The 27617-nt window shown below is 49.0% G+C and overlaps 1 protein-coding gene across 1 annotated transcript; it reads right to left on the bottom strand.

Annotated features, from left to right (window-relative positions):
* Positions 1 to 97: 97 nt before the first annotated feature.
* Positions 98 to 18267, bottom strand: LOC122380843. Its single transcript, XM_043364347.1, has 5 exons — positions 17867 to 18267; positions 8978 to 9118; positions 7821 to 8070; positions 1848 to 2079; positions 98 to 1390 (listed from the first exon to the last, which is right to left on the bottom strand). Exons 1-5 carry the CDS (start codon positions 18018 to 18020, stop codon positions 980 to 982), a joined length of 1188 nt encoding a protein of 395 aa, XP_043220282.1. The 5' UTR covers positions 18021 to 18267; the 3' UTR covers positions 98 to 979.
* Between the last annotated feature and the right edge of the window lie 9350 nt (positions 18268 to 27617).

Below are 27617 nucleotides of genomic sequence, written 5' to 3'. Positions count from 1 at the left end.
GATAGTGCCACATTGACTGACATGTAGCCAGAATTGTGGCAGTTGAGCAGCGCTGCTGCTATAAGCCGAGCGGCAGTGTCTCGCACTGGTCTCTGACTCATCAGTTGACACTTTTATTGAACATTTTGTTCAGAATAAGAGCGTCATATCGATCATGGTAACAGGCAACTTTGCTTTACGCTGTTACTATACAGTGAACACGGCGCATTCAAACCGTAGGCTACAACAATCTCAAGAATCATAACATATTCCAAGCGTAAGTGGCAGCCTAACCATTGCATAGTGCCTACTTTGGTCGCCACTGACTAAAATGACTTCCCACCCTGTCTTAAAAACAACAACAACAATAAACAGGAGAGATATTTGAGGTACATAAAATCTCCTTTCAGTGTTGAGCTCGGGTGATAATTATATCGAGACTCGCAAGCCCCACTCCAAAATACTGAGACTACGGACTAGGAAATCTTCAGTGAGATATCGGGCTACATTATTAGCTAGTGATAGCACTTATCATGCCAATCCGGTACAGAGATTGTGAACAAACCAACAATGCAATCGTGGTCTTCATGAATGACAGAGGGCGACATTCGACATTGTTGGTAGTTGCATGTTCCGGTAGCACAGTAGTACCCAAAATTCAGCGCTTCTCACCGTTGAGTTGCTGCATCACCGTCCCACACCCACCCTTTGCGACCTCCACAGACCGTATTTCACCGATATGTATGCACTGAGGAATCGAAATCGAAAACCTTGTGAGCTGATCACTGATCACTGGCGGTCCGGAGCAGGCGAGCTCGCCGCTCCTCTGAGACTGACGGCAGAGTGTCCCCGCCGGAGCTGTCTGCCTTCCGGAGGGCCCGGAGCTCCGTCTGCGGGTGACCGGTCGGCCCGGAGCGCCGTCTGCCCTCCGAACTGCCCGGAGCTACGTCTGCGGGTGACCGGTCGGCCCGGAGCTCCGTCTGCGGGTGACCGGTGGGCCTCAGACGCTGCCGGTGCGCCGGAGAGGCGACTCGCCGGACTGCGGCAGCGACGATCCGCCGCCCTCCACCCGGCGCCGGGGCCGCTGCTGACTCGCTGCAGTGGCTGGCGCCGCCCCCGAGGGCAGTATTCCAGCCGAGGCCGGCCCTGTGCCGGAGGAGGGTGCTCCTGGCTCCACGGACGTTCCAGTTCGCTCGGCCGGAGACGCCTCCACTTCAGTCGTGGGCTCCGGGGCCGACGCAGTAAACGTATCTGATCGTCCCCGTACAGCAGACGCTCCTATTCGTTCTGAAGACGTTTCTGTTCGTTCAGGAGGCGTTCCTGTATATTCAGGAGGGGTCGCTGCACTCCCAGGCGCCTGCCCTTCCGCCGCCGGCAACACAACATCCTCCATTTCGAATGCTACGTTGTCCTGCAATAGATATGCAGAAAGTGTTATTCATCAGAGATGTCACAGAGGTGTAAATTCCCGCCGACTCTCAAGCACCGAGGTAGGGTTAAAGTTAATAAAACGTGACAACGCCATATTCAGTTATCACGTTTCGTCTAGCATTAATTGTCGACAATTACTTCGGTTAACAGTTACTAGGCAGGTCGATTTACAGTACCTTAAGTGAGCGAATTTAATTTATCAACCGTTAAGTTATCAACCGTTATGGACGTCACTGAAAACTCAATATTTAAAACTTGGGTCGATAAAAACGCATGGTAAGAATAGAAGTACTTTAATATCTGTAGCAGTTATGTGAAATCTGCTCTTCTTTGGCGCGCCATTATGGGCGCGGGTATGGCACGGCGGAAAAAAAATGAGGGTGTCAGGTGACCTGTCATTCGTTGGGTGCCGGTGACGATCCCCGAGGTGCGCTCACCTGCTGCGCCACGGCCTCCTGGTAGGAGGGCAGCTTGCCCCAGTCGCCCGACGAGCGCGTGGTGAAGATGGGCACGTAGGGCGGCGGCGGCTCGTCGGGCTCGGCCTCCTCCGAGTAACGCCGGGTCGGGTGGGCGCGCCGCTGCGCCGCCCGCCGCTGGCGCGCCAGGCGCTGCGCCGTCAGCAGCTGGTCCAGGTCGGCCCGGCGCCGGTAGTGCTGCTGGTATAACCGCCTGCCGGACACGCGGGTACATATACAGCGGTAAACGGGCCGACATGGCATACAGGTGCCGGATCGGTAACCATCGGTTTGTTGTAGGTACTCGAACGAAAGATAACCTGGTAGCAGTGTATGAAAGGTACGATTGCCATCCATTTTCAATGCGCATATGTATGTTACAGTTAGTATGCGAAATCCGTTAGTTTGCAACGCAACTAGTTTCGTTGCAAACTACCTGACCGGCCAGGTAGTTTGCAACGAAACTAGTTCCGTTGCAAACTAACTGACCGTCCAGTTAGTTTGCAAACTAACTAGTTAGGATACAAACTAGCTAGTTACTTTGCAACGGAACTAGGTGTGTTGCAACGGAACTAGTTGTAATGCGAAATCGATGAGGCAGTGGCTCTATTTGTCGTTTATATTCATCTTTTATGTACATTTTAGCAACGGTTGTTAAAACAAAGCTGTGTTTATCTAACGGGTGACACTAGACATAAGACGGGTGGTCACATTTAGGATAGAAACTGAATTAACCGGATTCGACTACATAACGTTACGACCACTGGCGGATCCAGAGGGGGCGGGGGGGGGGGCGTCCAAAATCGCTCCGCCATCCACGCAGCTCCCGAAAGCGACAAATATTTAGGTACTTATTTTGAGAAGGAAACGAAAACTGAACAACTTTTATAATCAAATACTTGTTTTAGATTGCACAGCCGTGTGTAAGGATTGGAATCAAAATCCGAAAGGTTTTTGGAAAACTTCTTTGGGATTATGTCTCCCGCAACGTTTAAGACCATCTTTCTGGAACCGCCAGTGATCACCATAAATGTGTAGACATAACCCGCGCCCCACTGGGAGGGGGGGGGGCGTTATATAGCCTTGGGGGGTGGCTATTCATAGCCCCCCTCCCGTTTTTCTGCAATAACTTCTAAACCACTTGACGTATCGCCGCCAAACTTTCAGTAGGTACCTTCGGCTGCATCAATTTAACACCTTGTGTCAAAATTTGAACTTCGTATCTATCATAGGTCGGCCGGAAATGACGTCAGAGTGACGTCATGTTCGATTTTCAAAATTTTCAAAGTTTTTTTTTTTCAAAATTTTGTTAACTTTGAAAATTATGCATATTAAAATCTAAAATTTGTATTTTTATCTTTTTTCAAAAACTTTTGGACTTTTCGAAAAAACGGAATAAATATGATAGAAAACATGCTTATGACTTACTCTAGCAAGTTTTAGCCAGATATCTTAACCCGCGCCCTGCTGGGGGTCCTGGATTTCCACGCCCTGCTGGGGGGGGGGGTGTTTGAACACCCCCCCTTGTAACTCGGCTCCTGGGCCACGTAGCGATACGCGGAAGGCGGCGTTCGAAAGAGCGTCAAAAATAATGACGAAATCACTTCGGTCAATTTTTTGGTCAGGTCAAAGGTCAGGTCACCAGAGGTCATTGAAGGCAAAATTTCGCCGATTTCCAGGTCGAATGTCGAAAATTTCCAAGAAGCCAACGCATAACTCGGGAACCAATAGAGCTACAGCGCCGCGGAAAAGTGTATTCGATAGCCCTATTAACGCCCTTTCTGAGTAATTCTCTCAGATTTGACCTAACGTCAACGGTTTTGCCTGCAGGGGGCAAAAACTGCAAAAATAGCCGATTTTTTCGAAAACAGTTTTTCTGCAATAACTTTTGACCCAAGCCTTGTACGAGCTTACTTTTACCGGCATCGTGTTCCTCTCGTCAAGACGCATCGAATGAACTATGACTTGACCTTGAAAGGTCAACTTGAAAATTTGACCTCAGGTCAAGGTCATGACCTGACCGGAAAGGGTCATGTTGCATATCAGTCGATCCGTATCGTCGAGCTGAACACATCTAAGGCGTTTTCATCGCTCTAGCATGCCTCTATCAAAAGTTATTTGCGAAAAACTGTTAGATACCATTCGTGACCTAAGATGACCTCAGGGCATAAACAAGGGTCACGGACACCATTTTCAAGTTCAGTGTGTCTAAACCACTTGTAATTCGGTGTTTGGGAGTGTTTATAATGTCTTTCATCCAAAAGAGGCGCATTTCAATTTTCTCCCATTGACTTATAATGGGGAGGTCGCAAAATTGACCTGACCTTAGGTCATCGATATCAAAATTCTGAGATATACATTTTGTACATGCTATTGCTCTTAGCAATCGCTGAAAGTTTCAAAGCGATCGGTCACTCGGTGTAGCTATGACAGACATTGAAAGTTTTTATGAGGTGAGGTCACTTCAAGTGACCTGGTGACCTGACCTTCAATGACCTTGGTCTGAAATTTTCACAACATGTGTAGAATTGATGTATGGTAAGGTGTACCAAAAACGGCGGCGCTCCGCGCCGCCGTTTTTGAGATATTCGCGAAAAACCACAAGGGGGGGTGTTCAAACACCCCCCCCAGCAGGGCGCGGGTTAAAAAATGGCCAAGTTATACGCATTATAGCAAAAAAATTCACAATTTTAAATTTTCAAATCAATTTTTTTTTCTGTACCTACCAATTTGACATCGTACATCAATATAAAAAGCACCATCGTGTTCCTGAGCTCGAACTGCATCCGATAGACATGTCTTTGTTGAAAAATTTCAACTTTAAAATTTGACCTTTTTTGACCTGAAAGTGATCTGACCTCAGCTATATTCAGATGAAAATGGTCTCAATTGACACAGGCGACACCGAATTCGAAATCTATGGCCTAAATGGACCATAAGACATGTGTCACGTGACCGACTTATGACATAAGATTTCTGTGACCTATGATGACCTGACCCTGACCTGAAAATCAAAGTACAAGTTTGGTGGTACCCTCAGAGTATCTAAAGCATCTGTTCACGAGTGTGTAAACCAAAAATCAGCCTGATCTGACTTGTAAGACGGCAGCCACAGAGCCCAAAAGGTGAACAAGCCAAATATCGATAATTTTTACTTTGACCTGACCTGTGACGATATCGGTGACCTCGAGGTCAATGAAATTTGGTTTCGATCGACAGTTTTTCCGGGACTATTAGATGCCGTTTGAATTTTGACGATCGGCCCAGTAGTTTCGGAGTAAGGAGGGGGGGTCTACGAATAGCCCCTCCCCCCCCAGTAGGGCGTGTTATACACAGACCCCAATGGGGCGCGGGATAAGCGGAAAGTAAAGGTTCTGCTGCCGATTTCGGAATATTCCAGAACCGAGTCGCTGACGAGCTCCTACCTCCACAACCGATCAGTCTGTGACGCAACCTGCCCTTTGATCATTGGCTGTTACCGAACGAATGACCCGGCACCGCTAGGTCACCTGGCTAGGCAAGTCGCAGTAGGAGTCGGCCGGTGAGACAGATTCTTGATCGCACGTTCACCCCGGATCACGGGACAATATGCGACAATACAGTTCAGTTCTGTTCTGTGCGGCGGCGGTGGTGACCGGTGTTAGTGGGTGTCTAAAAAAATCAAAATCGTAAAATGCCCCCGGAACTGCCCCTCCTCTGGATCCGCCAGTGATCGTCACATTATGTAGTCGAAACTGTTTCAATTTTCATCCATAAATGTGACCATCCGTCCTACACGTAGGTACGAGTATATCTAGTGTCACCCGTTAGAAAAACACAGCTTTGTTTTAACAACCGTTGCTAGAATTTACATAAAAGATGAATATGAACGACAAATAGAGCCACTGCCTCGTCGATTTCGCATTACAACTAGTTCCGTTGCAACACACCTAGTTCCGTTGCAAAGTAACTAGGTAGTTTGCATCCTAACTAGTTAGTTTGCAAACTAACTGGACGGTCAGTTAGTTTGCAACGGAACTAGTTTCGTTGCAAACTAACGGATTTCGCATACTAACTGTAACATGTATATGTTACAGTTAGGGGAAGTTGGGGGAACGCCGAAGACTTTTTTTCTGACGCCCGTAGCACGCAAGGTAGACAACATAAGCTATTCTTGTTGGCGTCATTCGAGAGGCCAGTCTTTTGCCTTTCAAACATACCAGGCGCATTTGATGAATTCGCATACCGTTAAGCGCACAACCTAAAAATATCAAAGAAGTGACTTTTTCGGCGTTGCCCCGGACTGCGGGGAAAGCCGAAAATGGGAGAAATGATCTACGGGGAATGCCGACATTGATGTTTTGCCATTTTATCTCAAACTTTATCCAGAATTCATCGAAGCTGACACGCGTTTTAAGAGCTTGAGGACGCGGTGCACACTGGAAGTTATAATTGTGTGATATAATAAGAAAATGCCAGGTAAATCATTCCTTTTAGGTAACAGGCCGTTGTGTCGGTTGAAAGTGTAGTTTGTGTGACTAAAAATACGCGTTGCTATTATACAGCAGTAAAGTCCACGTAGCGTGCTTTTAACACGTGCGTAATCGCACGTTTTCGGCATTACCCCAGCCAGCCATACTTTCATTTGCAGGCCCATAACTTTTCAACGTGCTGTATAAATTTCAAATAGGCAGCACACTTATGCAAAGACATGCTAAAGATTACTTGACCGAATTGGCCAGACAAACGGTAGCATAATGAGTAAGAAATGCAGCTTCAAAGGCGCATGTAGTACAAGGGAAACGTACCTTGAAAACGCTCTTGGCGCCCTCACAGTCGAAGTATTCCGAATGACGACTCGTAACAAACATGCGATAATTGTAGTCACTTAAGCTTCAGAGCATCACTGACAGGCGGCATCCATGTCTTACGGTTTTCGAAATATCTCGAATTTCGGCTTTGCCCCAACCCCGGCATTGCCCCAACTTCCCCTAGTATGCGAAATCCGTTAGTTTGCAACACACCTAGTTCCGTTGCAAAGTAACTAGGTAGTTTGCAACGCACCTAGGTTGTTTGCATCCTAACTAGTTAGTTTGCAAACTAACTGGACGGTCAGTTAGTTTGCAACGGAACTAGTTTCGTTGCAAACTACCTGGCCGGTCAGGTAGTTTGCAACGAAACTAGTTGCGTTGCAAACTAACGGATTTCGCATACTAACTGTAACATATATACTGCCCAGCTGAGAGACGTGATCCAATTTCAAATATAACGTAAGTCCTTTCAAGAATTAACCCGGCGGCCGCTGGGCCTCCGCGCCACCCGCCGGCCGCTGGGGGGGGGGGCATATAGTTGCCCCCCCCCCTTTACTTCCGCGGCGATATCGTCGCAACGCGAATAAATAGAGAAGCGAAACTATGCACACATCTTCCTGAATACCTAGCCGAGGTTGTGTCCAAATTTGGTGTCGATCCCATTTGAAATGACGTCACAGTGACGTCATAAGTCAAATTATAGATTTGCGACTCTCAGTTTCCTCACGATACATCAGGTATATGGGACCGAATATATAGGGCCGATTATTGGTTAGGAACTAGATGGAAGTGTACTTAGATGTTTTAGGATGACAGCAGGTGCTGTCTAGTTCATTTACAGTTGAGTTTCATGCTAAGCGTCATCAGAAACGGTCCATATCGGAAAACAACAAAACTTTATGACGTCACTGTGACGTCACCTTAGATGCTACAACCACCAAACTTTCCTCAAACATTGCCTAGGTATTCATTTGAAGCTATGCCAAGTTTCACGTTCGTAGCTCATCAGGTTTCGGAGATATTCCACAAAACGTAAAGGGGGGCAACTTTATGCCCCCCCCCAGCGGCTCGTGGGTTAACCAAACAATGCAAATGGCATAACAAAGGAACTTACGGCGACGCCCGCTGATACCCCTCCCCCCCCGCCGGCGCCCATCGCACCCACCTCTGCATGTTGCTGCGGATCTGCATGACAACGCCGATGGCGACGGCGGCGAACAGGATGCAGATGGACACGATGATGGTGGTGGTGAAGAAGGGCGACTGCACGCGCACGCAGCTGCGCCCGCCCGCGTCCGGGTAGTACTGCAGGTCGCACTTGCACATGTGTCCGTAGCCGCGCACGTACACGCAGCTGCTGTGCTCCAGCCGGCAGGAGTCGGGGTCGGACATGGAGCAGTTCTGGTCCAGACCGGCTACGGGGCGGAAACAGCTCGGCGTTAGTGACCACAGACCCGGACAGGTCCTGGACAGCTCACCTTCGACCAGTCAATGTGGGCGGCAGGACATCGTACTCCCGGTAGTGACGGCGCCGCTTTGAATCGCTGCCGCGCCCGATTTACACAGAGACTGACCAGGACAGTCAACTGACGGGGACCGGCTGTTGACGAGGAGTCTGCTGACGGGGATCGGCTGCTGACGGGGATCGGCTGCTGACGGGGACAGTCTGCTGACGGGACAGTCTGCTGACGGGGACCGGCTGCTGACGGGACAGTCTGCTGACGGGGACCGGCTGCTGACGGGGATCCGCTGCTGATGAAGAGTCTGTTGACGTGGGCCGTCTGCGGTTGGTGTCTGGTGAGAGAGGTCGCTGAGCAGAGAGACCATAACATATCAGTGAGTGGCTCCAGCGCGCGCAAAGCTTTCGTCTCTAGATTATCTAAGTCAAATAGTCTGGACTCTGGAACTCCCTAATTAGACGGCCAAGAACTGCGTGACAAGCTTGCTTGGCGCGAGTTCTGGCTTAGTCATTTACTTTTTTAAGAGCTGCAGAAGTTATAAAAGAAAGTTGTCGATGTTTGTTATAGGCGATAGGTACAACCATAGGTATAACCAAATCACTAATACTTTTTATAATAATGGGTTCTAATAACGTTTATAGTGTAATAAACGTTATTTATTATACTACGGTACAACCATGCATATGTACAACCATGCATATTACCCAACCTGAGTGTGATAGCGTTCCGCTGCGTCCCGTCGATTCTACCCATGGACAGCAGCCGTCCGACGCAGGTTTTCGGGTGGTGTGAGGCCGCATAAATACCAAAAGGAAGGATTACAGGTTCAAGGCTGGCACGCGGAGCTCGCAGCTTGCCTTACCTTTTTCGACGCATGCGGCGGATGCGCTCTGCCAGTAGGCTTCTTCATAGCACATGCAGGTGAAGCCCACACACTCGCAGATATTCTTCTCGGCCTCGCAGCAGTCGCTCGTTGCGTTGCAGGGGTGATACTCGCCCTGAGCTGTCGGGAGCGCAGAAGACGGGACTGCAGTTTTCCTATTTACTACAGGCTTGAATGTAGCTAGGGCAGACTGACCAATGTTCATGTACATTGCACTTCCTGGTCAATTAGTTTAGTTACACAAAGCAAAAGTAACGGAAACTAAGTTAACCCACGCCCCGGGCTATGGCCAGACCCTTCCACCCGTAGAGGGGGTTTCGGTTGGTATCGGTACCACGATTCTTTGCAATTGACATTACTAATTTGCAGAGCTGGGCATTGCGCAACTTAAGTCCGCAACTCCGCAACTCCGCAACTTGCGGACTACCCTCTTGGTAGCGGAGTTACGGATCGGCTACCGAGCCCAAAAACGTTGCGGAGTTGCGAGTTGCGGAAGCGAAAAATTCTAAAGCGCAACCGCTACCGGGGCCGCCACCGCTGGTGGGGGCGCCACTGTACTCTTTGCACTCCACTGCACACTGCACGTGTTTCCAGGCTAGTTTTTGAGGCTGATTTCGAATTTAATGACCGTTTGAACATTTACGAAGTAGTTTTAGTGCCTTAGTAACATGTTACGAGGCTTTCAGTGGTGGTTGACACTGGATAGGCGGTAGGACGCCTACTGGTTGACCTGACCTGACCTGACCCGACCAGGCCCAAATGCATGAAGACGTCCTCTTTGATCAAAACCAACATGAAATTTGTTATCAGCGCCCCCCCCCCCCAAAAAAAAGCATAAAAGCTTCACTTTACGAAGTTCTAGCAGGTCCGATTTTTCCGACTTTTGGGTCATTGACCTGGCCTGGAAGGTCAACCAATGACATATGACCTTAAAATTGGGTATCATCGGCTTCCTCTCGTCACGGGCAACACGCTCGTTTTTTTTTCCCTGCGAAGCTCTAGCTCGATCAGGGGCCGAACGGCAGGGGGGGAGGGGGTCCAACCGACGTACACGTTGGACGCTGTAAAACACCGCACACAGCGAGGGTTAAGTCAAATTTTATGGTCGCCAGCACGGGGCCGGGGGCGGGGGGGGGGGGGTGTTTGGACACCCCTCCGTAAGGTTTTCCGCAAATACATATATAAAAAAGGCGGCGGCAGCGCGGCTGTTTTCGACACTGCTATTAACACATCCTTTCCACACATTGTATCAACATGTCAGACCCAGGTCACCTCAGGTCAGGTCACCAGGTCAAGTCAAGGGACCCAATCTCCGAAAAAATTTAAACACCCGCCCTAGCAATACAGGGCAATATAGCAATATAGATACACCTATTGACCGATCACTTTGAAACTGTCTGCATGTGACAAGGGTAACAAGATATAGGTACAAAGTGTATTGTCTCATATTTTTTATATTTGTGACTTAAGGTAAGGTCAACTGTGTGACCTCTCCATTTTAAGTCAATGGGAGAAAATACGACTCGTCCGGATTTGCGGCAAAATGATCCCAAACAATTAAAACATGCAAAGAGTAGCACTGGCAGGTCATTTACGTCGACTGGTGTCGCAATGACTTGCGCATTGAGCATTATAGGTCACGTGACGTCATCAAAGGTCACCAACAGTCAGGTCACCAACAGAGGTCAACCAAAGGTACTACCTGTCAGACATAACACTGCACTTCAGGACTAAGACTGATAAAACATAGGAACCTAATAGAGGTTGGTAGCGGAGTTGCGGAGTTGCGGAGTTGCGAGTTGCGGTTTTATGATCTGCAAAATAGTTTCGGAGTTGCGATTGCGCTTTGGGTACCTTAGGTTGCGGAAGGTAGCGGTAGCGGTTTCCAAATTTCGGTAGCGATGCCCACCTCTGCTAATTTGTGGTTGACCTACCATATTCACTGGAAAAGGTTTTGGCGAAAAGGTGTAAAATAGATGCCCAGAGGGGTCCCGAAAGTTTGGTGACGATATCCGCAATATGTGAGGAGATATCGACGGAAAAGGAGAGGGGGTTGTTTCTGCCCCCTTGCCGGCCGGGGGGGGGGGGGGCAGGTACCGCCTCCACGATTTTTTTTTTGCGATAGCTCCAAGCGTGCTGGTGATAGCTGAAATTTGGCATACGTGACTCTCGATTCAAGTCGGATCTTGTAACACAAACTGACCTTCACCAAAACATAATCTCAACTGACCCCAAGGGCTGCCTGTCCCACACAATCGCATTTAGCATATAAAATGGACCATAAAACATGCATCACATGATATTTTTAATTTGTGCCCCTTAGTGACCTGACCTCTGTGACCTGACCTGGTATCAGTGATCTCAAATAGCAAAATATGTGTTTGACGGACATTTCCCCATCGATGATTTTCAATGAAATGCATTTTACTCCATTTTACAACGCATTTCTTGAAATGCCTGTAAACGGTGAAAATTCGACCTTTGACCTGACCTGTGACGTCATCGGTTTGACCGAGGTCAATGAAATTGGGTCACAAGGTAGTTCCCCGTTGGGGCTATCCAACGCCGTTTGCCGCTTGTCGCTATGTTGCGTGGTTCTCGAGATCTTAGGGGGGGGGGGCCAAAATGCCCCCCATCAGACCGCGTTGCTCGGCAGACCCCATCAGGGCGCGGGTTAATGTTGCAATGTGTTTTTATTATCGGTACTCGATAAGGAATATGTGCATAGTTTCATGCATAGTTTCATACTTTTCATGCGTATGCACTGCATACGCATGAAAAGTTCGAAAAATAATCCCAAGGTATGATTTTTGAATGAAATACCAAAATGTTAACCTCTTTCCAGGCGCAGGCATTGAGCGCAGCGGGACGGAGCAAAACCTGTATAAGAAAATGTAAGTTAATGCATGTTGTAAATCTAGCAGAACAACTAACTTTCTTCGCAGGCATCCTGGATAAATTTGACAGCGCTATGGATCGTTAAACAAGCAAATATGACACTTGTTTAGCAGGACGAGACTCGAACGTTTCTCCCGTAGCCGGTCAGACGGTCTGCGAGTCGATAAGGGTCATTTCACGGTTCTGTGTGACTGATCTTCATCCATCGTGACACTGAGTTGCTTGATCGCGCCTTGTTGCCGGCTGTGAGAGGCGCATATTAATACTTTATATATTTTTTCTTCATATTGTTCCTTTGGCATTCAGTTTTCACTGGATAATTTCAATAATATCCTGGACAGCTCGTTGGATAAAAAATTATGACGTTTTTACAAAAACGCAATTTTTTAAAAAGGCCATCGAACGATTTCGATAAAAATACATTTTTGGAATCAGCTCAACGTCAGCTTTCGAATGGTATATTTCGTTTGTTTTGTGGATGAAATGACTTTCCGACGAACCGTGCAAAGCAGAATATGTCCCGTGGCTCTTTGCGCCCCGCCTCGCCGCACCGCGGCGGGTCAGCCGACTGCGGCGCCTACCGCTGAAGGTTCCCTATCAGTACGGGCTGGGGGGAAGGAAGGGAGGGGTGGCATCATGTTTTGCTTTTTTAAATAAGCTACAAATATTTTTTAGCCCTATATCAAGGACAATTTTCTGTTTGTTTTATAAGTGCGCAAGTACAACTAGTAGTAAAAACTGATAGTAAGAAGTTCGTATTTATATTCATGTGGCTACTTGACCAGGCGTGACCTGACCTGACCCGCCCACCACTATCCACCGCCATGTTTTAAACAAAGTGGTGTGGCCTGAGGAGCTTAGCGAGGCGTCGAGCAAGTGTTTTAAACGGCTGACCCTTTTCAGAGCCCCACTGGACGGCAAAGGCGTTGGTAATATACAATACTGAACGAGGCCGGTGTAAATAAATTTTCAAGACCGAGGTCCTTACTGAATTTTTGAACGAGGCCGAAGGCCGAGTTCAAAAATCAGTAAGGACTGAGGTCTTGAAAATTTATCACCGGCCGAGTTTGGTATGTATTTTACTGTATGCCAACGATAAAATAATTGTCTAGACCGAAGCTCTTAGCCATTTTTTGAACGAGGCCATCCCAAAATGTTGACTTGGTAATTCGTTTTTGACCGTGGTCACTTTGCTTACACCAGTTATTCAGGGGCCCGGGAACGATTTTCAAGTTGGGGGGGCGAGCCTAAAATGCCTGACATGATGCATATGAAACAGTGGCGTAGCAAGGAGTCTAAGGGGACACGTACTTCCCCCCCCCCATCGGGTTCAAAGGGACCCTCGGGTCCGAGGGGCCCTGCGGCGCCATTTGACCGCTGAGAGTTAACGATGGCCATATTCATAGGCGCGGGAGCCGGGGGGGCAGTGGGGGCAGCTTGCCCCCCCAACTCTGGGGCCGTGGGGGCGGTGCCCCCACAGCTTTGAGACAGAATACCACACTTTTTTTGCAAATGTTTTCTTTTTTTGTTGAAAAAGCCGAGGGGTGAAAAATAAGTGGCCTAAAACCGGTGAGAAAACTAGATTTGGGGGTACCCTAGGTTAATCTCTATTATGGTGTGCCCCCCCAGCCGGAAAGTAGTTCCCGCGCCCCTGGCCATATTTCTACTCAGAAGGGCCCCATGGGGCTCGTTAGAGCACCTCATGGACCCTAAATAGCCACACTAAGATCTCCATAAGGGCCCCACGCCGGCTTCTGAGGGCCTTTTGCAGACTTAAAGGGCCCCTCGGTGGTCTCCAAAGGCCCGTTACTGGCCTCTGAGAGTTCTTACCGGCCTATGAGGGGCCAGTTCTAGGGGCATTTCCTGCCTGTGATGGTCACACACTTATTTTTCTGCGGGCCCCATAACGGCAACTGTGGGGGCCCTCATCGGCGCCTATGAGGGCCCACACCGGTGCCTCTGAGCGTTTCACACCCCCAACTCCGAGTGCCTACACCAGTGCCTATTAAAGCCCTATATCGGCGGCTCTGAGGACCCAACCAACACCTGCGCATCTAAAGGCCACCCACTGGTGACTTGAGGGCCCCACACCGGTGACTCTGAGCCCTGGGGGCCCCACCGGCGTCTGACAGTACCATGCCGGTCTCCAAGGACCCCACAGGACTTCTTCTGCCGGCCTAAGGGCCCCTTGCCGATCACTGAGAACCCCCTGCCGCCTTGTAGAGGGTTCGCGTCAGCAGCTCAAAAGACCCCACACCCGTCTGTAACGGCTCCACACCAGCGTCTATGAGGGCCCACAGCAACGCCTGTAAGGACCCTCACCGGCGCCTCTGAGAGAATCACACTAGCACCTCTGAGCGCCCACACCGGCACCTGCATAGCGCATGGCGGCCCCACACCATGATCAGTGCCTCTAAAGGCCCCTTACCGGCGGCTCTGAGGGCCCTTACGCCGGTGATTCTGAGGGTGCTACCGATAACTGAAGGCACCACATAAGCCCTTAGTGTCGCTGAGCTTTAATCCCATACCGGCCCTCCGAGGGCGCCACGTCAGTGCACTCATTGCCCCACACCCCTCCATCTCACCCGGAGCGGGTAAACTGTGTTATACCCATAGCAACGATTTTACCACCGTTGTACGTTATGTATTTCTCAAAGCTGACTCAAGCTGGTACAGTATAAAATCTGGCCTGCCAAACTTATGGCCAAGGTCAGGCCCAAATCAAAGCGGGATGACAATAGCAGATGTTGTCAAATCGACATTGTATCAGCAGAAACCATTCAGATGGCAAGGAAAATGCCGTATGTTGATGTTTAGATGCATAAAAGAAACAAGAAGGAAAGAAGTCCGGAAAAGGGAGGAAAGATCTTTTCTCGCTGCCTCAATGTTGAGGGGGCGCCGCCCCCTCGGCTCCCAAGTTGGGGGGGCAAGCGCCCCCGCTGCCCCCCCTGTTCCCGGGTCTATGCAGTTATTACCACACCCCTCAGGCTAATGTAATTGAATAGGCCAGGCATACAGTAAATGCTGTACTCAACGTGCTGGACGCTTTTGTGACCAGTTCGTTGCGTTGACTGGCCAGGAAGCGTCAGAGGATGCGATAAGAGATGTGAACCAGGTAAAGCCTATGCGAACAGGCAGCGCTGGGTCAGCTGTAGTCGCACCAAGTGGTAGTTCATGAGGGAGAATGCTGAATGGCTGGAGGACGTGACGACGTGCCTGTCACGGTGTGCCGTGACAGACGGTGTGCCTGTCGGCCCGTATGCCAGGCGGAGCCATCCACGTCACGCGGCACGGAACGGCCCAGTCTCCCATTTTCTGCGCAGAAGACGCACCGCACGAAGCTGAAAGCCACAGCCGTGCTGCGGAAGCGGCACAGTAGCCGGGAGCTGGTGTTCTCCGCCGCAGTTCCGGTTTCCATCTGTAGGGACGCCGGAAGGCTGCCAAGCTCGTTGCGGAGGCCGGCTCTTCCAGCCGGGGCCCACAACTAGCTGCGCAGCTCGTGTCGCAGTCCACACCTCCTGAGCCATACCTACACCGTCCAAGAGGCCCTGGCGCCCGTCACAGATTTGGACCTCGCGCACTTTCGTATTTATTATTTCGTATTTTCGCATTTCGTACACTAAGCTGCAGCGGTCGGCCAAGAAAAAAAAAGATGTAAGCTGTACCCGCCCTACAAAGCGGTTGTCAGAGCCAAGTTCGTTTGCCAAGTCACTCAGCTGCAACAGTCGGCCAAGAAAAAAGGATGTAAGCTGTACCCGCCCTACAAATCGGTTGCCAGAGCTAAGTCGGTTTGCCTGCCACCCGCTGCTGCCATCACCGTGGTACCGGACCGAGCCAGCGTCGGTGTGGAAGCGCTGCTGGGCCACACAGCAAACAGACTGCTACAGCTTGAGGAGGTGGTCCTCCAACTCAGCTCGGTCGAAGAGGAGAGCAGCCCCGATCTAAAGCTGACCTGCAATGGGGAGTGGACGGCCCCTCCCACAGCCAGTATAAGCAGAGCGGCGTCCGACACGACAACAATATGTTTGTTGCCTGCGTGGTGCCGCTGCGACTGGAGACGGAGGGCGGCACAATCGTGTGGGAGAACATGACGCCAGGTTCTCCTCGTATCTGCCGGCCTATCAATCAGGTTCAGCAACGAGACGCCGGCAGTGATCACGGAGACAAGCCGCATGAGGGAGGAGATCGCTGGACTGCAGCCACTGCGGACTGCCTCGGCTATCGTTAACCATGCTCTGCACATGATGATGGTTGACGGCAAATGCATCAACGCTGCCACCAGCACGTCATCAACGCAGTCCTGCAGCATCTGCGCCACCACGCCCAGCATCATGAACTTGGACGTCGTATCTGTCCGAACTGAGTCAAACATACAGTACGACATCAGCAGCCTCCACTGTTGGATTCGGGTCATGGAGGCGTTGCTACTTATCGCATATCCGTCTCCAGCTGAGAAAAGACACAGCGGCGCCCCCGCAAGAAAAACCAAGGAAGTCAAACGACGGGTCCACGACAGCTTGAGGGAAAAGACTGGTCTTCGAGTGGACGAACCAAGGGGCGGCGGTGTAGGTAACTCACACGATAACACCGCTCGGCGCTTCTTTCAAGCTGCCGAAGACGTCGCTGCCTGCACGGACCTCGACCGGGACCTGATTCGGCGGCTGCTGATGTGATATTGCAGGCCGTGAGCAGCCGACACGCAGTGAACCGAGACGCACTGGCCAGCTTCTGCAGGCAGACCGCCCTGATGCACATACGTGGAGCTATACAGCTGGTACAGCATGCCTGTGACACTGCACAGTGCACAAGCTCCTGATCCACTCGGCCACGGCCACCTGCTGGTGTCTCCTGCCCATCGGGTGCATGTCGGAGGAGGCGCTGGAGGCGAGCCACAAGCAGCCACCAGTGTTCGCCACGGGCCGCAAAATCTTAGTCCAGCCCAGCCCAGGCCCATGGGTTTACAGCCCGGCCCAGCCCGAGCCCATTCATGGTAAAAGCGTCAAAGCCCAGCCCGGCCCAGCCCGTCAAAAATGAATGTGTTAAAAATTATTGACACCGCACAGGTACCCAAAGGTAGCAAAGAAACAATATTTTGCGAGCCGCATGCACATGCACAATGCACATTGCATGCGTGCTTTATTGACTCGTTTTTTAGTCTTGCACAGTAATAAGCTATGTAGTTATAGTTTTTGTCTCAGTTGCGAGCCCCTGATTCCACTTAACAGTTCCTGGCCCAGCCCATCCACAGCCCATCGATCCTTCATATTTGAGGGCCCAGCCCAGCCCGTAGCCCAGCCCAGCCCATGGCCCATTGGGCTGGCCCGGCCCATGGCGAACACTGGCAGCCACGCAACCTTAGCTTAAAGCACACGCGGAAGGACAGCCGCCTCCACAGCATGTCCGACCTCTTCGGATTCATGCTAGCAGCTCGTGAGCCGTGACCCGCTGCTGAGTAGCCTAGAGCTCAGCAGCAGGCGGCGCAAACGCGCAGCCAAACAAGGACGGCTTCTGCCGGAGACCCGTGCGGCGTGCACTGTTCTCTGAGCCACGGCCACCTGGGCCCGGTCAAGGCGGTACAGTGACGGCAGTTTTTTAGACCTATCGGCTTTATTTACCTGACTTTTGGTCTGTTTTAAACCTCGCACTTACAGGAGGGTCGAAGGAACCTCCTGCAAGTGCGATGGTTAAAACAGACCAAAGGTCACGTAAATTAGGCCGATAGGTCAGCAAAAAAAAACTTTGTATCTTTGCACGGTGATAAGATTGACACATACGGTGAGCTACAGAGGCATAATCGTTTTTTAGACATTCACCCATTTTTTATACAAATTTCGTCAATTGATCCTTGCGTGATTGGCTTAACCTGTGTAAGATCAGTTCAGAAGTTCATTTCGGGGCCGGTATTTGACTGCCGCTGCTCTAGAGCCGCGGAGCGCGGTGTCCCTGTTAGTGGCGCGGGGTCGGTCTCACCGATCATTAGCTGCGTGAGCTGCCGGTCCTCGGGCGAGTCGGTGTGCCCGACGGCCAGCATCCGGCCGCTCCAGTCGAGACCGGCCGTGACGGCCAGCGCCGACAGGCAGACCAGACTGACCGTCAGCCGGCCGGCGGCCGGCGCGGCGGCCATGGCGCCGGTCACACCGGGATGCCGAGCGGGGCACAGACTGCAACTCGCTATGGCGACCGTGCACGGCGGTGTACCGACGCCGTCGGCCCCGTTCGGCGGGCGCGGAGGAGTGTTCCCCGCAGACCTCCACTGGCAGCTCAGTCAGAGGCGGCACGGCACCGCTCGGATGCAGCGATCACAGACGCGCTCTGAGGTAACCACTTGGCCACTACATTGTCGATAGGCCGCCGGTGACCGGCCGACCAGTGTCGGTACAGGCCGATAGCGCCGCTGACGTCAGCCAGGGGCCACAGATAGGGCGCGCTATCTGCGCCGACCACAGCGCAGTGTCGCACAGTCAGCGACCACCGCGACGTTTGCGTAATCACTCACCTGGCCTTGGACCACGCCAGTCACGCACTAACGGCAATGTTGTCAATGTTGATCTACTCAGCATTCACTACCTACTGACCAGGCTTTATCGGGTTGTTGCTCAAACAGAATATAGGTTTGTTGATAACCATTGACAAAATGTGAGCATATCGTTCTTCCGACTATCGGTCGCCGGCCGGGGTAAGTTTTTCAAACATTCTGCATCCATGCTCAAAATTGATGACGCATTGGGACAGGTCTACATTATATATAACCTTTCAAAGATGAGTTTCTAGCTGTCGTGAGGCTCATCATGCTAAGCCGATACATCAAAATTTTATCAGGATTAAACGAAAAAAAAAATGACACATGAATAACATCGAATTAAGGAAATGTCTAGTTGAAGTTACCTTAGGTAGGATAGGGCCGTCTGGAAGAGATTTTGACCATTTGCGAATGAGTAGGGCCTTTTGACAAAGTTCGTCATTTGAAAACGAATAAGGGTTTTGATTCATCCTAAACTACGCGTATTAACAACTCAGCTGTGATGCAACATCTGGAAAAATACGCACTTCCAACGCTGCACTTCCCAGCGGTAACGCTGCTGCTACCTACATACCCAAGCGTTCGTCAACGAAATGAACCTATACGTCGCCGCGAAACGCAGAACACAAGTCAGCGAGTCGCAAGTCGCCGTCGCCGGAGTTCCCGGGCTGCGCCGTTTTATCGCCGCTCCCGTCCGACGCGGCAGGCGCTGTCCCGCAAGAGCTGGTCTGCGCCCATTCTGGCTGACAATTTGTGATCGATTTTGTTTAGCCCGCAAGAGCTGGTCTGCGCCCATTCTGGCTGACAATTTGTGATCGATTTTGTTTAGAGAGAGAGAGAGAGAGAGAGAGAGAGAGAGAGAGAGAGAGAGAGAGAGAGAGAGAGAGAGAGAGAGAGAGAGAGAGAGAGAGAGAGAGAGAGAGAGAGAGAGAGAGAGAGAGAGAGAGAGAGAGAGAGAGAGAGAGAGAGAGAGAGAGAGAGAGAGAGAGAGAGAGAGAGAGAGAGAGAGAGAGAGAGAGAGAGAGAGAGAGAGAGAGAGAGAGAGAGAGAGATCCCTTTATTGGCAGACTCTAGGTCCATAAACGAGGCATCACTCAGCTAGGGCACCAAGGCCCAATATAACACAATCTCAACTTCCATACAAGCTCTTGGATCATGCTTTCCTTATCAAGGAAGTGTAGGCCAAGTCACTAAAGAATAGTGACAACACAATCCTGTTGGAAGATCGTGCAAGACGTGACACAAAGTTCCACACTGATCTACGATACAGCGCGTCAAAGCCAGGTAAACACTCCTGAACAAACATATTAGACGCACTGCAAAACCTATCGTAGCCAAGAAACATCCTGGCAGCATTATTAAAACACACCTTGAATTTCGTTAAAACAGATGCATGAAAGGAGTGCCAAAGGTGCATACAACTGACATTTGAACAGTAGGTAGTATACAGGTACTTCTTAACGGAGTATGAACACATTGCAAATTTTCGACTCAAAGAGTTCGCACGACAGCACAAATTACGGTATTGTTGATGAATTTCCATGTCATCAGCTCTGGTGCTTTTGTTAGTAAGCTGAAATCCAAGATACTTGTACGAGTCAACAAACTTCAATTCACTACCACCAAGAGTGACAGACGGTACGTACAGTTCTCGGAAATTCCTAGGAAGAATTGTCATACACACGGTCTTTTTCGTATTGAACTTAATATCGACCATCTGCATACGTATCACAAAGATCCAGCATTTTCTGTAGTCCATACGTCGAAGGAGAAAGAAGGACCATATCGTCTGCATAATACAGGTGATTTATGCTACCGTGAAAGTGGCACCCAAAACCACATTGTGCGAGAAGCATTGATAAATCATCAGTATACACATTGAACAAAAAAGGAGATAAAATGCCCCCCTGTCTTACGCCATTCGACACTGTAAATCCCTCTGATAGCTCATCGCCCCATAACACATGAAATTGTTGTGATTTGTACCACGAACAGAGCAATTTTACCAGATGAATATCCATTTTCCTTTCTAACAGCTTCGCAAAAAGTGTCCAGTGGTTTACACGATCAAATGCCTTGCGGGCGTCAAGAAAACAAAGAAATACAGGACTTCTGTTTCGCAGAAAGTAATCAGTGACCTCCTTTAGAGCATGTATGGCCAAATCAGTCGAATGGTTCTCCTTAAAGCCAAACTGGTGATGGCCTGTAGAAAGCTGGTCAGAACATCGGTTTAAAATAGCCCGCTCTAATATCTTAGAGCTCACACTGGCAATAGCAATTGGACAATAATTATCCTTTTCAGACAGTTTCCCGGCTTTGTCTTTAACAATAGGTGTTAGCACAACTTTTGCAAAAGAATGCGGCATGCAGCCATGTCTCACCATCATAGACAAACACAAAGACAAGTGTGTGGCACATGGGACCCCAGCATGTTTAAAATGTTCAGCACTGAGGCCATCATTTCCATTAGAGCGACCAGATGCAAGCTCGTGAATGGAGTTCAGACTTCAGAACCTCAGGGACTGAGAAACACTTGAAAGTACTTGTTTCCTCCTGAAACTGCCCTAAGGCATACTCTTTACGATCCGTCTTATCCACGCTATTCAAAATGTCTGAAAAATGATCCTTCCACATGTCAGCAATATTCTTACATCCCGAAACACCATCAATCGAATGAGACAGTGGAGAGCTCTTATTCAATTTCTTTACCTCCTTCCAGAAAGCAGACAAGCTGTAAGGATTTTGAACGAGTTTATCTGCTAGTGACTTAGCCCTCATATCTTTCTTTAGCAATTTATCATACCTTACTTTCTAGCTCCGCTCTGGGGCGGGGAGTGTTGTGGCAAGTTCGTACTTCCTTTTATTAGAGGTCTTTGTTCCTATTTTATCACGCCTTATTTGATTCATGTTTATTTTCTTTTATTGTTGCTGCGCTCGTGAAAAACATTTTTTTTTCTGCTCAGAAAACCGAGTCAACGTCGATGTTGGAAATTGTTTTTAGTTCAGTGTGCGGCCTACTTTTAAACTGTATTGTTCTTTATTTTCGTCCCTCAATATAATTCCATCATATCGATTCGTCTCGGCCGCCACAAGGCGTCGCAAAGGTGGCGAGACGCGGCCAGGGCGGCGTCCGACAGTTGGACCCGCGGGATGACGGCTAGCTATATTATTATTGCGTCCGGGGTGCCGAAAGCGGCGAGGCCGGCGACAAGCCATCGCACCGAGTCTAAGATCATGGTGATAGTTGGCTGTGGGTCGACAACGAGTTCTTGGGTTCCGCGATATACCAAGTCGTTACCCCCGACTGAAAGGAGGACGCCCCGGGGCGCCGAGTGGGGGCGTTCGCCATGAAGGCGCTCCATTGTGGCGTTCCAGTGCCCAGAGAGCTCCCATCCCCGTGCTCCCCATCCCCGCGCCCAGGGTGGATATGCTCCCAAGTAGGTTTCAGTCCGGCGGCGTTGTCCTCTGAGGGGGCGTGGCGCGAGCTGTCCGTCTGGCGTGGCTATCGCCTATTGCCACGATGCGCACAACCCGCGCCCCGCCGGCATCCGTTGTTTGTACTGCAGGGTGGCGTTGCGCACCGCCACGCCCAGAGGTCGACAAAATCTGACCATCTGACCCTAGTCAGAGAAAAATAAACGAGCGAAAAGCACGAAAAGAAGAAAATATGGAAGACATTGTAAGATTAGCAAAGCCAGCATTGTTACATTCATGCACCTATGTCATAGACTAGCAAGTAGCAGCAGCACGAATAACAATTTAGTGATCAGTCTTCTACCATTTCTCCACTTTCTCCCTAGTTAGAGCTGGTCTGGTCCGGTCAGAAGCAGTTCTGTGCCTATTAGGTCTGTTTCCCTACCAATTCATAACCAAGTATCGCTCTTATTGGCAGTCGGAGAAAGTGGTGTTTTTGTGGACCCCTTTTTTCTTCGGCTGCCAAAATCTTGAGGCTTGAGAAATAATGGTTGAGAGTTTTAATTATTGTTGCTATTTATTGCGACGTAAATCGTATATCTGAAGGAATTTCTTAAAATTGACGAACAAAAGTCTCAAGAACGGGAAATTTTATTGTTTGGAAGCAATTGAAAGCGCCATCTTTGGGCGGCTGGTGCGGCACGTTGTGCGTGTGCTGCCCGTGGGGGACGGGCGTCTAACCAAGATTCTCACAGATAAGGTTGGGACCCAGTCACGTGATCCTTTTCCTGCTTTTCCCAACCCTACTCACGATTTTTATAAGCCTTGATTTATTCCTTGCACAGAGGCGTTTGTAGTTATTTTATATACAAAAACTTATTTAATGACATTTGAAATAAACAAACAGATTTTCTCGTAATCTCAACCAAAAATTGAATTTATTCGCGTTTCATTAGTTTAATCAGCTGGCAACCATCACCAATCGTCCTCGATGTAGTCGAACTTGGCGCACTCAGATAGCGTTCGAAATTTGTGACGCTTACTTGTTGCTATGGCGACCAAGCAGTACCTACGATTTTCATTTGTCAAGTGTTTGCGGAGCTGCCGCTCACACTTTTGAACACAGTCTTTATGCGTCAGTTTGTTTTACGCGTCATATCTGAAACATGTTTCGTGAGGCTCCAAAACCATTCAATTAATCTCCTTCAAAAAAGTCTTTTGTAACATTTTCGATATGTTTTTTGGGCTTAATTGCTAGTTCCATTCATCCTTTCTTGCGTGAGGATAGTCTTCACTCGGGGACCAGTCGTTGATAGCATGGAACAACGACGAGAAGAAGGTCTTGTAAAAAGTCGCAGCGATTGCATTGAGCATTAAATGACGAAAATATTTTTACCCCCACCGCCTCAGGCGATCACGTGCCGTCACCCACCTGCGTCTAACTGCCGACGATCCACAAAGGATTTCTGGCTATTCGGGCGCCATCTATTAAACTCTTCCAGCGCTTGCGTAATGCGTGCGTGGTGCGGCGGCGGCGGCGGGCCCTGGTGTGGCGTCAAGGCCCGTGCGGCGTTGGCGCGGTGTGTGGGGTTGGAGTGGGGCCATCGATATGTCATATGCACATAGGCGGCGGAACGGGGGGCGGAGCCGAGCCGGGTTCCGTGGATCAGGCTAATGTGGATTACATTCGTATTCATGTTCCGACTCATACTCCCGTATACCATACCCCTACCAGTGTTTTGGGTTGCGACTTGCGTACTAGCCAAGGCCGTATATAGAAGGCACAGTCACTCCCCCGCCGACCAATCAGAGACAGATCCTGAGTGACTTCATCCCTGATACTCGCAAGGGGTACTCCACTTCAGGGGACCCCCGCGCACCGACGGGGGTCTGCGCCAACTTCGCACCGACGGGGGGGGGGCGGATGACCGCCCCCCCTGCACTGTAAACCAAATTGACAAGTCTTGTGTAATATAACCAATCATCTCTTGGTATGTTTACCAACTGATACTTTTTAACCCGCGCCCCACTGGGGGGGGGGCTATTTATAGCCCCCTCCCGTTTTTCTGCAATAACTTCCAAACCGCTTGACGTATCGACGCCAAACTTTCAGTACCTTAGGCTGCATCAATTTGACACCTTGTGTCAAAATTTGAACTTCGTACCTATTATAGGTCGGCCGGAAATGACGTCAGAGTGACGTCATGTTCGGCCGATTTCGACGCAAAACATTGAACCACGGCAATCGCTCCCAAGAGCTCAGTGTTTAAGCTAGATCCAATTTCTTTGCATGAGAGGACTCAAAATAGACTGCGCTATCAAACTGCTATCTCGGATTTTCGAAATTTTGAAAATTTTGAAAATTTTATATAATAATATCCAAAATTTATCTTTTTACATTTTTTTCAAAAATTTTTTGACTTTTCGAAAAAACCGGAATATATGTGATAGAACGCATTATTATGACTAACTCTAGCAAGTTTTAGCTAAATGTCTTCAAAAATGGCCAAGTTTTACGCATTATTGCAAAAAATTCACAATTATTAATTTTTCAAATCAATTTGTCTGCACGTATTTGACATCGTACGCCAAAATAAATGGCACCATCGTGTTCCTGAGCTCAAACTGCATCCAATAGACACCTTTTTTGTTGAAAAATTTCAACTTCAAAATTTGACCTTTTTTGACCTGAAAGTGACCTAACATAAGCTAAATTCGACTCAAAATGACCTCGAGTAACACAGACGACATCAAATTCGAAATGTCTGACCTAAATGGACCATAAAACATGTGTCACGTGACCGACGCATGATATAATATTTTCGTGACCTGTGATGACCTGACATTGACCTGAAAATCAAAGTACAAGTTTGGTACCCTCAGGGTACCTAGAGCATCTGTTCCCAAATGTGTGATCCAAAAATGAGCCTGATCTGACTTGTAAGACGGCGGCCAGAGCCCAAAACGTGATCAAGCCAAAATGCTAACAATTTTTACTTTTACCTGACCTGTGACGTCATCGGTGACCTCGAGGTCAACGAAATTAGGTTTCGTTCGACAGTTTTTCCGGGGCTATCAGACGCCGTTTGAATTTTGACGATCGGCCCAGTAGTTTCGGAGTTAGGAGGGGGGGGCTATGAATAGCCCCCCCCCCCCAGTAGGGCGTGTTATACGCAGACCCCAGTGGGGCGCGGGTTAAACAAGCCGTTGTCTGGTGCATTGCTTGTCAGGTGACAACTACGAGTCAATAGTTACTATGCACGCGAACTTCTCAGTATCCAGACCAACTCTACATTTGTCTCAACGTTTGTTTCTTAAAGGGACCCTCCCACCTTCAAAAAAGTTAATGAATTGGCACGAAAGTGATGTCGCTCGGTTCAGAAAGAGCGAAAACGAATATCTACCAAATTTCATCGAAAAATATTCACCGGTTTTCAAGATATTAGACTTTTACTTTTGTTTACTTTTGGGATCTCCGCTGTTCCTAGCGACTTTATTTGAAAGTGCGGCATTTGTTGCGCGCAAAGCAGCATATACCACCGCGTGCTACCAAACGTTTTAGTAAAAGATTTAAAAATCGTTAGATCTCCGCTGACGTCACAAATTCTAAGGGGGCATACCAATGCACTAGCCCCTTAGAATCCGAAAACTGCAAGTTTGAAATTCCATATCTCCGAATTAAAGCATTTGTCGATGTTGTGAGTGCCCAAACCGGTATTTGCAGGCCATGGCCACCAATTTGGCTATCTCAACTCAAAACTAATGTTAAGGTGGGAGTGTCCCTTTAACCAGTTTTAGAAACTTGTTGCCGCATGGTTATTTAACCGGCGCCTAACCTGTACTGGTCAGCTGGTCAGCATACACATGGTCAGCTGCGCCTGACGTCAGACTTGGCGGACCAATCAGCGGTCGCCGCCCGCCGTTAGCGGGCCCCGGCGCGGCGGTTTCAAACCAGCAGTTGTCGCGCGGCCGCCGTGCAGCCTGGAGCAGCGACGAGGGCTGTTCCAGCATTTGTGCAGTAAAAAGTGAAATCTGTGAACTGTGGTGTTCGTGCTGTGAGTGAGGCCCCCTCTGGCCTGCGGGACGCACTAATCGTGCCTATACCCGCGGTCGAGACGCCTCCCTTCCCCTGCGCGCGCAATGTAAGTGGGCCAGACCTGTGCATGCACATGTGAGCAGATGTTTTGCGGTCGGTGTTTTTTTATATATATATATATATATAAATACATTTATTTGCCTTTAATTCAACTCTTTGTATTTTTAACATAACTGATGGACATATATGGACTGTTAAAGCTAATCTGGTTGGCGATCATGATTTATTCGAATTATCTGCGTGATCGTGCAACTACATGATTGTTATGCTTAATGTTCAGGAAATATTCGTCATACGGGCATGTTATACTTCTGGCTTGATGCGGTGCACAAAACCATGTTCTTCCACACACGCAGCAGTTCTTGCTTCAAAGATTTATATGCTGACGGTGCACGATAGGTATACCTACTGGGTATACCTACCTCATGCATTTACCACATTCATTCGAAAATATGCACTCGGAATTGTTTCCAGTGAATTCAATAGTATTAATTACGTGGCCGTAATAAATACTAATGATTCCAGAAACTTCCGAATGGATGTGGTGTATGCATTCATTGATTATATAACCCATCAGTATTTCTTGTCAGCGCAAGCCTTTGAGCAATAACTGATGCCAGTCATGGTTTTGTGCACCAATTCCAGCCAAAAAATAGCCTGACCGTATAGAAAATATTTCCTGAATCAGTATCGTGGCAATTGAAAACGAACGCGAATCGTAAGTTTTTAAGGTTATCAACGCAAACAAAGCGATTGTAAGGAAGAACAAGCTCGAACAGAGCGTTAGTACACTTGCTTGTTGACAATTTGTAAGCTAGTAATGCCCAGTCAAAGGCTAGTTCATCAACAAACCAGGGGTTGGTGAACCGACAAGGAAACGACTATGCCTATCCAGAAGTTGGTAGGTCCACAAGGCCCAAACTAGTACTCAACAAGGTGACGCCTATGCGAATTGGAACCAAACTTGTAGACAAACTGTTTGTTGGCCAACAAGCCTGGGGTTGGTGAATCGACAAGGTATCGACAAGGTGACGCCTATGCGAATTGGAACCAAACTTGTAGACAAACTGTTAGTTTGTTGGCCAACAAGCCTGGGGTTGGTGAATCGACAATGTATCGACAAGGTGACGCCTATGCGAATTGGAACCAAACTTGTAACAAGGAGCCAACTTGTAGATTTGGTTTACAGTGTGATTACTCGAGAACGAAGCAAGATAGCGACAAGCGGTAAACGGCATCGGATACGCACGGTCAAGATCTACAATTTTTACAAAGGTCATTTTCAGGTCAGGTCAAAGATGACGTCACAGGGGTCGAAAAAGTCAAAATGGCGGCGCTAGGTATGGAGTTTTTCTCGAATAACTTTCGAATTAGTCAAGATAGGAACAAACTAAGGGCATCATCGTGATCCTCTCGTCAATTCGCATCGAATGATATATATGTTGACCTCGAAAGGTCAAGGTCAAAGGTTGACCACAGGTCACGTGACCTCGAGGTCATCATGTATATCATTCGATGCGTCTTGACGAGCTGAACACAATGAGACCATCCACGCGGCTGTATCTTGTTCCTGTACGGAGTTATTGACCAAAAACCTTTGGTGACCTTTGATGACGTCACATGACCTCACAGCTGGCCAACAGCAAAACAGACCTCAAGGTAGTGAGGGTTGATCGTATATGAAGTCATGT

Source organism: Amphibalanus amphitrite, unplaced genomic scaffold, assembly GCF_019059575.1.
Source record: "Amphibalanus amphitrite isolate SeventyFive unplaced genomic scaffold, NRLGWU_Aamphi_draft 000108F_arrow, whole genome shotgun sequence".
In the NCBI taxonomy this organism is placed as follows: Eukaryota; Metazoa; Arthropoda; class Thecostraca; order Balanomorpha; family Balanidae; genus Amphibalanus; species Amphibalanus amphitrite.
The sequence above is the reverse complement of the archived record's forward strand: the minus strand, read 5'-3'. Positions and strand labels throughout refer to the sequence as shown.